Below are 12,382 nucleotides of genomic sequence, written 5' to 3'. Positions count from 1 at the left end.
AGAAGCAGGAGCTGGGAGAGGTCATGCGAAGTCAGCCAGAGAGTTCGTCACTCACTTTTGGGAACAGTCTGGTATATGCATCCCTCAGCGTGCCTCCAAAGGACCCACAAAGGGGCCCCACAAATAAGCCAACACTGGATGCCCACCACTATTGAGAAGGAATTTCTCATCTGTCCTTGGGGAACTGAGAGGTCCTGGGGCAATGTCACAGTTGAGAATGGAGCGAACAGCAACTGACCAGCCTCCACTCCTCACTGCCCTGGAGGGAACGCCCATGCAAGTCCCTTCTGGTCCAGACAGAAGACACCCTCCGACCCCAGGCTTCTCACCCGGCTCGGCAACAGCCTCAGCAGCCCCCAGCCATTCTGAAAGCAAGTCTCTTCAGCCTGAAGCCGCCAGGGTTGTCCAAGGGAACCATCTACCTAGCTTCGCAACAGATATCTGGTCCTGTCTTTTCCCTTTTGCCTAGAACAAGCGGTACGGGTGGTCGATGGAATCCTGCGCGGGAAGAGGGGCCTTGTTTTGAGGAGTTCTGGAACTCCCGGGTTGGCAGTAAAGACCAGGCTGCCTGCCCATGACTCTCTTGGTTTCCTTGTCATCTCAAGGTGCCACATGGGCTGCCAGGCCACAGTGCCCATGTGGCCCCTGGCAGATACGGCCTTTGACAACATCAGCACCCCCAACAAGGTTGTGGAGACCCAGGTAAACGTTTTAAGGAAGGCACCCCAGCCTGGGTATCTTTCTGGGAGAGCTATAAATTGGCCTTCATTACCGCTACCAACACCAGCCCACAATCTCTTCTCACAGTTGGCTTCATAGACTCTTGATGGCGGCCAGACCACGATGGCATTCAGCTTTAGAGGTTTCTGTGTTGTCCAGAGGGCACCGGGGTCCCACTTCTGGCATTACTCAACATTAACATCTAGTGTATGTGACTTCAATATTTATTCAAGATTTTAAAGATGCAGCAGAGGGCGCCTGGGTGGCTCAGTCGGTTGAGCGACCGACTTCGGCTCAGGTCATGATCTCGCGGTCCGTGAGTTCGAGCCCCGTGTCGGGCTCTGTGCTGACAGCTCGGAGCCTGGAGCCTGTGAATTCAGAATTCAATCTGAATTCTGTGTCTCCCTCTCTCTCTGCCCCTTCCTTGCCCACACACACACACTCTCTCTCTCCCAAAAATAAATAAACATTTAAGAAATAAAATTAAAAAAATAAAGAGGCAGCAGAAATGTCTTCTTTTCAATAATTTCTTTGGCTGGAGTTGGAGACGGGGGCAGGTGGGCTATGGGACGCGCAATACATTTTTCTTCTTTTTTCCTTCTCCAGAGGTGAATTTAGCGTCCAAAAGAAAGCCAGTGAATACGTTAAGAGTTTGCTCGCCTACGTGGCCTGTAGCAGATTTTTTTTTTTTCTTTAGAAAAGGAGGAGGAACAAGGGCACCGATGTTTCCATTTGGGCAGAGACCGCAATGTTCGTTGTTCACTGTGGCAAACACCTAAAGATACAGTGGTGCCTGGGTAGGATGATGTATCCGTTTCCCGGGATTGCGATAACAAAGTACCACAACCCGGGGGACTTAAAGTAACAGAAATTTTCTTCTCTCACAGCTCTGGAGACTAGAATTTCAAAACCAAAGTGTTGGCAGGGTCGCTTCCTCCTTGGGGGCTCAGAGGAGAAATCTGTCCTACGCTTCTTCCTAACTTCTGGCTGCTGGTGTCCCTCGGCCTGCAGCGGTGTCCCCTCCAATCCCTGCTTCCTTTGTCACACGGTTTCTCCCTGAGTGTCTCTGCCCAATTTTCCCTCTTTCCCTCTTCTTCGAAGGCCCAGTCTGATCCAGGAAAACTTCACTTTAACTGGATGACATCTGCAAAGACCCTGTAAATCCAGATAAATCCAGGTAAGTCACACTCACTGGTATTTGGGGTTAGGATTTGAACATATTTCAACAAAAAACAACAGATTTTCTTTCAATTCCAACTATGAGTGAAGTTGAGTATCTTTTCACACGCTCAAGAGCCTTCTAAATCTTTTTTGTAAATGGTCTATTCGTATTTTTGTCCATGATTTTTCACGACTTCTACACCAGCTCCCTTAGCGACCCCACCAACGTCCTGAACAGATCTTTACTTTCCTAGGTCTTTCTGCAATTGAATAGAGTCCAATTCTTATAATAACGTCCTCGTCCCATAATACTGATCGTAGCTCTGCTTCCCAGATTGAACCTCAACTGACACATGTTTAAAAAGATGAGCCTCCTTGGGGGCGCTTGGGTGGCCCAGTCGGTTGAGTGTCAGACTCTTGATTTCCACTCAGGTCATGATCCCAGGGTGGTGAGATCCAGCCCCAGGTAGCGCTCAGCGCTGACCATGAAGCTTGCTTAAGTTTCTCTCTCTCCGCCCCTCTCCCTCCCTCTCTCTCTCTCTCAAAAATATAGATAGATACATAGATACATAGATATGCAGATACATGGATAGATAGATAGATAGATAACCCTCCTTAACAGAAATGAACACCCCCGTGGTGGATTTCCAGGCTTTAGGCACCGAGTCCCTTCCTCCCCACTGCCTCCTCTTCCTCATCAAGGTTCTAGAAGGAGTCGTTTACACTTACTGACCTCACTCTTTTGCCTATGTTCAGTCTTCAACCTCCTATGTTGCCCTTTTGTCAATGGTTCTCGGGTCATTTTTGTCTCGTAAACCCTATCTACGCTCTTATACCCTTGAGGTCTACATCAAGTAGCCTCCAGTTAGGAAATGGAAACCACACGGGATATTCAAGGGAGGGAACTGGTCACACGTTGCTGGAAGGCTGAAAGAACAGGAGGACCCTGAAAACAGACGAGAGTGACTACCGGAACTGAAGGGAGAGGATGGGCTTTCCAGGTCCGGGAGTTCAGAGCGGGGACCCCAACAGCTGGTCCTTGGGCCTCGGGGGGAGGGGCTCAGCCCCGGGTCCGGACGACGTGGCCCTGGGGGTGAGGTCCACTGCAGGGTTAGCGCTGGGTTAGCTGAGAGCACCGCCAGGCTGGTGCTGGGGCTTCGTCTCTCCCCACGGTCGTCCGGGTTTCGCTCCAGCTGGGTCGCGTTTCTCATTTTCCACACCAGCGTAAGCCCTGGGGCGGACTTCTCTGCCGGGGACACGGGTGCACCCCCTCTGCAGGTGCCACCACCTTCTCTGTGAGGCCTTCCCGGCCCCTCTGGGCTCCACATGCGTGGCGCCCCCTGGCCGGCCCTCGGTGCGGGGGGGCTGGGGGGGGTGGGGTTGTTTAGAGCCCCTTGGAAGGACCCTGGACCTGATTGCCTGCCCCCCTCCCCGCCCCCACCCCGCTGACCTTGCCAGCCCTTAGTATGTGGCTGCACACCCTGAGCTCGGGCAGCGCGGGGGCCGAACCCGTGGGTGGCTGAGGGCACGTGCGGGTGGCATCCTTCCGGTTGAACAGAGGGACCGACCGCCGGAGAGGCCGGAGCCCTGCCCCATTAGCTTTGCTGTCGCATCGGGCCCGCAGCCTCACCTTGGGCCACTTCCAGCCATGAAGCTCCTCTCGCTGACTCTGGCCGCCCTGCTGCTCCTGTCCCAGGTCACTCCAGGTAACCTGGGCCTCTTGGGGAGGGGCAGGGTGTGGAGACTGAGGCCGGCTCACGGCGTCCCCAGGCTCCTGGCCGCAGGAGCTTCCCTTTGGAACCACGTGGAGGAGGCGCCCTGGCCGGCAGCAGGTGCCAGATCTTAGGTACCAACCAGACACCCAGAGTTTCTTGCTCAGACACCCCATCCATCCCTGCTCTCTCTCCCCGGGAGCAGGTGCGGGTGGCCTGGCATGTGAGAAAGAATGGAAAGGGGGGGAGGGGGCAAGAATACAGAGAAAGACAGATACCATATGGTTTCACTCTTACGTGGATCCTGAGAAACTTAACAGGAACCCATGGGGGAGGGGAAGGGAAAAAAAAAAAAAAAAAAGAGGTTCGAGGGGGAGAGAGCCAAAGCATAAGAGACTCTTAAAAACTGAGAACAAACTGAGGGTGGATGGGGGGTGGGAGGGAGGGGAGGGTGGGTGATGGGCATGGAGGAGGGCACCTTTTGGGATGAGCACTGGGTGTTGTATGGAAACCGATTTGACAATAAATTTCATATATAGGGGAAAAAAAAAAAAAGGAAAGGGTGGGCAAGAGAAAGAGGAGAAGGCAACCTTTTACAAAACAGTCCCCAGAACGATCTAGGCTTTGTAAAGATCACAACCACTTAACCGGAGAGGAAAACGCACACACACTGTTGCTGCCCCTGTGACGGACGCTAGGGCCACAGAGATAAATGACGTGGCCCTAGGGGAGACAAGAGACAAGAGAATTCACAATCCGAAGTGACATGAGACAGAGGGGCTCTAAGGGTCTGAGGTGCACATGGGAGGGGCCAGCCCAGTCTGAGGGCCAGGAGAGTCCTCCTGAAGGGGTACCCTGTGTCCCGAAACGTATGCGGAGATTAGAAGGGAAAGGCGAGGAGAAGGATGCAGAAAGGGCGTCTCAGGCAGAAATCAGCTTATGCGGAAGGTCCAGCCGTGGGAGAGAGCGTGGCGCCTTCAGGGAACTGGCACACGGTTGGGTGGGTTAGGGGCCCAGCCGGGGGGAAAGTGGAGGAAGCATTCAAGGTCCAGGTCCGGCCTTGACTGCCAGGTGAGGGAGCCATGGGGAGGCTAACGGGAGGGGGGGGCCATGGTCAGACGTGCCCATTCGACCACCCCCAGCCTGGCTGTGGGGCCCCTCCCGCCCAGCCTGCGGAAGCTTCTACCCACACCCGGGCTTTCTCCTAACCTTTCTGCAGAGCCAGAATATGTGAATTTCCTCCGCCAAGCTGACCTCAGCCCTTGTATCTGCCGGTGGCAAATGTCTGTCACACCACGCGGCACAGGGCAGAGAGGAAAGCCTCAGAACCGGGGTGGGGGTGGGGGGGAGAATGCCCCGGGGGGGGGAGAATGCCCCACCGCTTTCTAACCCCCTGACCTCCGGCAAGCGGATGGGTTGCTCGGCATTTCAACCTCCTCCTCTGTCAAACCGCTACGACAATGGCACGCGTGGAACACGCCGAAACGTCGGCGCGCGACACAGTGCAGCTTCTTTATTTTCCACAACCCATCTGAGTTTTCCCGGGAACCCCCATCCCGCCGGCAGAACAGTCACGAAGAGCAGGACCCATCATCAGGGGCTGCGCCGAACGTCAGCACTTAACAACTCGTTCTCGTCTTTTCGGGGTGAAAACGGCTTTCCAAGTCAGTGCAGTCTCTTCTGAGCAACTAACTACTCGGTCTGGCAACATTTCTTCCTTCTTCTGTCCCGCCCTCCCCCCTCCCCTTCCTCGGACGGCATCTGGGTTTAGGAGAAGGTGGTGGGATAGGTCATGAAGGAATTAATCGGTTTATTCAGTAAACATGGTTGAGTGGATTTCATGTCCTGGGCACTGTGATAGGTTGGGGGGGGGGGGGAGCAGTGAGCAAATCAGAACAAAACAAGGTGAGCAAAATTTCTGGTCCTCTTGAGCTCGCATTCCATTGAGGGAGGCAGAAAAGGTTTAAAGACGTAAGTGAAATAGACGTAAGGGCAGCTGCTCAGTATATGAGCAGCATGGGCTCGGAGGGGATAGCCAGTACCAGGGGGAGGGAGGTTTGCCATCTCAAAGGGGTGCCCACGAAATGGCTCACTGCGATCTGAGGGAGGACAAGGGGTGAGCTACGTGGATTTGTGGGGGAGAACATTCAAGCTGAAGGGAATATCAAGTGCAAAGGCCCTGGGGCAGGAGCATGAAGAACCAAGGCAACCCTGTGCTAGGCCTTCATTGACTTCGGGGACAAGGTCCCTCATTGAGTGGCCAGGGAGTGTTCTGGCACTTGTGCGTACTGGATCCCATGGCTGACGGAAGCCCTCGGTCCTGTCGAGAGCCCCACCGACTGAGCCCTTCACCTCAGCTGTCTTCAATCTGGTCCCCAGGTTTAGACCGTCCGCCCCTCGCACGCACCACCTTCTGCATCAGGGGCTACTCTTGGCAGGTCCCTCAGGCCCTCAGCCTCTTTTTCGCATCTCCACCAGACAGACACAAGGCAACTTGAGGGTCTTCTGGATCTATTTTATGCCACAGCAGAGCAAAGGGAGACACACGAAGTCGATTTAAGCACCCAGTTTCCCCTGGGGAGAGCACTTCCCTCTACTTCCTACTAGTAATAGAGACTGGGTGGAAGTTTCTTTAGCTGGACCCTCAGCCTTTACCTCTCATGGCTTATGGTCAGGTGGTTTTATCTGACTCCACCAGGTCACCTACTATCTAAAGGAGCTCTTCGAAATTGGAACCCCCGACCCTTTCTGATACATTTGGGTTTTAGAGATCATTGTCTTGCCATGAACTAAAACAACTCATCTCATTTCAGCGAAACAAGGACTGCCATTCTATCTCTGTTGCATCCCGTTCCCCGAAAGCCCAGAAGCTGCCCGGTTCTGCTTTTTGGCAACCAAGGGGGGGGGGGGTCTCATGATTAAAGGGGAATGAAATATATACCACTTTAACGTGTTCAAAATAGTAAAGTTAGGTTCAGGACATATATATAAAGAAATTCAGGAGATTGGAAATTCAGTGGAAATTCAGGACATACCTATAAAGCCCAAGAACCCAGCAGAAATTAGGTTTGGGCGGGGGCGGGGGGACATGTCGCCTACACTTCCTCTGTGATACCCACATTATCTCTCCTCACGGCAGCCAGAGCACCTCCTTTATTACTGTCATTACAACCCTGGGCAATCAAACATCTGGTGGCTAAACCGGAAGTCCTCTGAGGGCAGGCACCTATCTCTCACTTGTTTAGAGTGGCATCTCGAGCGACTCGGCTTCTCAGTCTGTACCTGTGAGTATTTCCCTAGGACAGACATCTAGAAAGGAGATGGCTGGGTAAAAACTGTGCACGGTTTTAAGATGTTGTTGAGTTTTTTGCTAAGTAGCCTCCAGAGAGGCCAAAAGAGAGTGTACGAGGCCGCCTTTCCCCTCACCCTCGCCAGGAGTTGTAACAACCAGAGGCGCCCGGGTGACTCAGTCCGTGAAGCAACCGACTCTTGATTTCGACTCAGGTCACGACCTCAAGTTTGTGAGATCGAGCCCCGCGTCAGGCTCTGTGCTGACAGCATGGAACCTGCTTGGGATTCTCTCTCTCCTTCCCTCTCTCTCTACCTTATCCCCCCTCGCTGCCCCTGCACATGCACGCTGTCTCTCAAAAACACAGATAAATAAAAAATAGTTAAAATAATTCTTTGCCATTTCTGTATACTTCCCCTGCTAAGGATGCATCCCTAGAGAGCCTATTTTTGACACGCCCACTTTGAAAATCCAGTGTTTCTTGAGATCCCTTTCTTGTCTTTATAACTTATCTGTTGGGTCATTTGACCTACGGTTTCCCACGGCACAGATTTTGCTGATACTCAAGGTGAAGTTCAGTGTATTCCTATGACCTCTGTATTTCCTGAAAATTGGTACGTGGCTCCAGAGGTTTGACCAGGCTCAGGTTCTATCATTTTTGGCAAACTTTTGATGCTAATAAGGTTCTTTCATCAGGAGGCACACGATATCTTGGTTGTCTCTCTTTTAGTGACATTTACGGTTAATGCGCAAACTGTAGCTGATGCTCGTAACTTTGAGTTGATGCTCAAAGCCCAGTTACGTTAATTTTTGGGGCATTGCAACATGGTGGCATTCTATTATGTGATCGTCACTAGTTAGCTGGAAATTTATTATGCTGAAATAATAAAGATACTCATCCTCTACTCTTTGGTTACTCAGTGGTACAGCTTACATAAGAAAGAATAAATGCTTGGCGGTTTTTCTGGGTTTCTAAAGGTTTAGGGTTTCTAAAGATTAAGGAGAAAGACAGAGTTGAGGTAAAATGTCAGTGAAGTTGTGTTTTTGTTTTGTTTCAAGTTTTTATTCGAACTCTCGTTGGTTAGCATACAGGGTAATGTTGGTTTCACGAGTAGAATTTAGTGATTCGTCACTTACGTATAACACCCAGTGCTCATCCCGACAAGTGCCCTCCTTAATGCCCATCACCCATTTAGCCCACCCCCCATATCCCCATCCCCATCTCCCCTCAATTTGTTCTCTATAGTTAAGAATCTCTTATGGTTTGCCTCCCTCTTTTTTTTTTTCCTTACCTATATTCATCTATTTTGTTTCTTAAATTCCACATATGAGCGAAATCATATGGTATTTGTCTTTCTCTGTGAAGGAGTGTTTGATAGACTTCTTGTGCAAAGCAGTTAACAGCAGGCCGAGGCTGAGAAATGGATTCAGGGTCCCATTTCCATGGAAAATACAAAATTAAGAGAGATGTGGAATTTCATATCCTGAAACCCCTTCTCTGACACTCTGCCCTTGGCTCTGAAATCAAGGCTACTTTTCTGTGTTGAAAGACTGTCTCCTCAGAAAAGTATGGAATGTTCCAGTCTTGCCGATATGATTTCAAATACAAAGTTTCAGACAGATGTGATTTGAGACTTTGTCCTTTTGTTAGGTGACAAAAAGCAGTTTCACTGGCTCATAACTGGTTATCTGGCGTGACAAGATATTCTAGGCTCATCTTGTACAACTCTTGCCCCAGATCTTGAATTCTCCATTTTTTTGAGAAGCTCGGACTTTTTTTTTTTTTTTTAGTAGAAAAATGGTATTTCAGAACCATGATCTAGTTGCTAAAGGTATTCAGTGCTATTAAATGGGTCCTTCATTTCACATCTTTTCACTAGACAGAGCCAATTGGGAAAATCAACACACTGAATACATATAAAATACCTCATGAGTTCATATTAATAGTGCCTATTCAAAGGGGTCTTACTTAGACATGATAGGGCACACTTAATGAGTGGTGTTCCTATCAGGAGAAAACGCATCACTAACAGAAGAGTGCACCCAGGACCAGAGTCTTATTGGTAATACCCAGGAAAAGCCACCAGAAGCAAATTCATGGGTCCCAGAGGTCACACTATATTGTTCAGCTTTGGTTGGTTGCCTACGTGGATGCATTTACACACACACACACACACACACACACTAGAAAAGTTTCTGGGAAATGTGCATGTGGCTTCCTCACATGGAAAGATGATGTCTAATGCCAGCTGATGGTGGACAACAGTTTTCTGGAATTCCTAGGATCATCAAGTGACTATGGAATTATTTTTAGTGACATTGTCAGCGGCTCAGGTGACTTCCCGAATGAGCACGTGCAAGACTCAGGCACTCCACTGAACTTCTCCAGTAGACTGTTGCTCTAGAAATTGCCATAGCATGAAACCTACCCCCAGTGCTGGTGAGCCAAGTTAGCTTGGTTCCAAGTGTTCCAGCTCTCCATCACCACATGAGAACGGATGTGTTACAGACAAGTGTACTCATCCCCAACCACTGAGGTCAAGAGCGAGAGTTTGACTCCTGATAAAAAGGCAATAAATCGGGGGCGCTTGGGTGGTTCAGTCCGTTAAGCGTCCGACTTCAGCTCAGGTCATGATCTCACGATTCGCGGGTTCGAGCCCCACGTCGGGCTCTGTGTTAACAGCTCGGAGCCTGGAGCCTGCTTCGGATTCTGTGTCTCCCTCTCTCTCTCTCTCTCTGCCCCTCCCCTGCTCATGCTCTGTCTGTCTCTCTGTCTCTCTCCCTCTCTCTCTTTCTCAAAAATAAATAAACATTTAAAAAGGCAATAAATTGTTCCAGCTTAATCCAGCTGTGCGGCAAGGAAAGGGAAAAGACCTGGGCAACACATTGTGGCCCTTTACGATTCTCTGGGGGAGGAAACAATAAACCTTAGACCCACGAACAAATTATGAGTCTCTTAGGCTTTCAAGACCTTATGAAGTCTTCTGTCAGTTTAGCAGGTTTTCATTTTAATTTATGTTGAGTCCTTTCTATTTCTTATGAGGGTTGAGAAATGATAAGGGCGGCGTGATTTTTGGCAAAATTACCATTCCTTAATTAAAGTCCCAGTAAAAAGAACACTCTGGTCATTAGACAGGCAAATAGGGTTTCTCAAATAGGAAAAGACAAACTACAAGTGTGTTTAGTCACAGGAAACGCTGTTGCCTTCTGGCAAGAAAAAGCATCTAGTCCTTCACAGAAAAGGCGGAGAATAGTGAGTCCATATTCAGATGCTTGAGATCTAGGGGGCTGTATAAAGAGTCCCTGAGACAATGGGTCCTTTTCATGTCCCACTTTTCCTGTTTTTCCAGGGTTATGAAGCTGGCAGGTGGGACATATACTAAAGCTACCCTCATAATCAGTTAAAACTTCTCCACATGTTGTCTTAGAATAGTTTATAAGTTTTCTTTACTGTGATGGGTCCCATTTTCCCCCAAGCTCCATTTCAGATAGTCTAGAAACACCAGGTACCCGTCTTCGGGTCTCCGTAACACGACAGATTTCTCTCAATAGACTTTTTCAGAACCCGGTTCTTGTGGTGGCAGTTTGTTCAAGGTTCAAAAGAAATTTTAAAAGATAATTAAAGGAGCACCTGGGTGGCTCACTGGGTTAAGCATCCGACTCTTGCCGTCTGCTCAGATCGTGATCTCGTGAGTTCGAGCCCTGCGTGGGGCTCTGTGCTGATGTGTGGAGGCTGCTTAGGATTCCCTGTCTCCCTTTCTCTCTGCCCCTCCCCTGCTTGCTCTCTCTCTCTCTCAAAATATATAAATAAAAACTTAAAAACAAACAAACAAAAACTTGTGGTTGGAATAGCAAAGTTGTTCCAGATTTGTGTGCCTCTAAGTTGAGGCTGCTGGTGCCATCACAACAGCCCCCCAAACTGCTGGTGCCCCCCAAACTGTCAGAACACTTCGAGAGCTGTGTTTGTAAGCCTTGCAGTTTGTTGGTTGGTCAAGATTCTGGGCCAGGAAAGGCACCGAAAACAATATGGATGGGTTGTTGCCAGGGGCACCGGGGGAGGAGAGATGGGAGTTACTGTTTAATGAGTGTAAGAGTTGCGGTCTCACAAGATGGAAAGAGTTACGGGGGTGGATGGTGGGGATGGCTGCACATGGGGTGACTGTAACAGCTTGTATACTTAAAAATGGTTAAGAGGGTAGACTTTATGTCATGTGTACTCGACGACATCAAAGAAAAAAACCTAAGTACAACTGCCTTCTTAATGATAGGACTTGGCAAAAACAAAACAAAATAAGAATGGAATTATGAAGAGAGGGATGGAATGTTAGCCAAAAATAAAAACAAAAACAAAAAAACAGCCAATATGGATGAACCTTGAAAACATGATGCTGAGTGAAAGAAGCCAGACACAAAAGGCCACATTGCATATGATTCCATTGGCATAAAATATCCACGGTAGGCAAATCTATAGAGAGGAGGGCAAATTGGTGGTTGCCCGGGACTGAGGAGAGGGGTGCAGAGTTTCTCTTTGAGATGATTAGAAAGTTCTGGAACTAGATGGTGGTCATGTTTGCACAACATTGCGAATGTACTTAATGCCCCTGGAACTGTACCCTTTAAAATGCTGGGGATGTGGGGAGGGTGCACCTGACTGGCTCAGTCAGAGGAGCAAGCAAGGACTCTTGATCTCAAGGTCGTGGGTTCGAGCCCATGTTGGGTGTGGAGATTATGTAAAGAAATAAACAAACTTTAAAAAAATAAAAATAAATAAAATGCTTAAACTGGCAGGTTTTACATGTTCTTTGTATTTTCGCACCATTTTTAAAAAAGGAAAGAAAAAGAAAAAAGGAGGCTAAGGTCAAAGGCAAGGGAAACTGAGGACCTTCTATCAGGTCTGCTTTAATAGCGCTTCTCAGGACTAACGCTGTCTCCCAATTCTTCTTTCTTTTTTGTGTCAGGCAGCACCCAAAAATGCTGGAATCTTCACGGCAAATGCCGCCAGAAATGCTCCAGGAAAGAAAGGATCTATGTTTACTGCACAAACAATAAACTGTGCTGTGTGAAGCCCAAGTACCAGCCAAGAGAAAAGCTGTGGTCAAGTTCTTCGAAGCCTGAAGCCATGAAAACACAGATGAAGCTGCCCTCAGTCTGACCCCAGGAGATTCCTAAATTCTGTCAATAAATATGTGTGGCTGATCTCTGTGTCTGCCTGTTAGTTTGCAGGAGGCCCAGGACGTCAAAATATTTTCATCATTGGGACGCCTGGGTGGCTCAGTCGGTGGAGCGTCCGACTTCGGCTCAGGTCACGATCTTGCGGTCCGTGGGTTCAAACCCCGCGTCGGGCTCTGTGCTGACAGCTCAGAGCCTGGAGCCTGCTTCGGATTCTGTGTCTCCCTCTCTCTCTGCCCCTCCCCCACCCACACTGTGTGTGTGTGTGTGTGTGTGTGTGTGTCTCAAAAATAAATACACACTACATGTTTAAAAACACAATTAAAAGACA

General features: G+C 49.3%; 1 protein-coding gene across 1 annotated transcript; it reads left to right on the top strand.

Annotated features, from left to right (window-relative positions):
• The first annotated feature begins 3,370 nt into the window (after positions 1–3,370).
• Positions 3,371–12,078, top strand: DEFB123 (defensin beta 123). Its single transcript, XM_003983689.6, has 2 exons — positions 3,371–3,587; positions 11,841–12,078. The coding sequence occupies exons 1-2, from the start codon at positions 3,530–3,532 to the stop codon at positions 12,032–12,034; spliced, it is 252 nt and encodes an 83-aa protein (XP_003983738.1). The 5' UTR covers positions 3,371–3,529; the 3' UTR covers positions 12,035–12,078.
• The last annotated feature ends 304 nt before the right edge of the window (positions 12,079–12,382 follow it).

Source organism: Felis catus, chromosome A3 (assembly GCF_018350175.1).
Source record: "Felis catus isolate Fca126 chromosome A3, F.catus_Fca126_mat1.0, whole genome shotgun sequence".
NCBI classification, from domain to species: Eukaryota; Metazoa; Chordata; class Mammalia; order Carnivora; family Felidae; genus Felis; species Felis catus.
The sequence above is the reverse complement of the archived record's forward strand: the minus strand, read 5'-3'. Positions and strand labels throughout refer to the sequence as shown.

What these genes read in the sequence shown, in the direction of transcription:
- DEFB123 (XM_003983689.6), top strand. Translation starts at nt 3,530, where the DNA reads ATGAAGCTCCTCTCGCTGACTCTGGCCGCCCTGCTGCTCCTGTCCCAG. An exon ending in CCTGTCCCAGGTCACTCCAG is followed by an intron (nt 3,588 to 11,840) that starts GTAACCTGGGCC and finishes TTTTTGTGTCAG; the next exon opens with GCAGCACCCAAAAATGCTGG.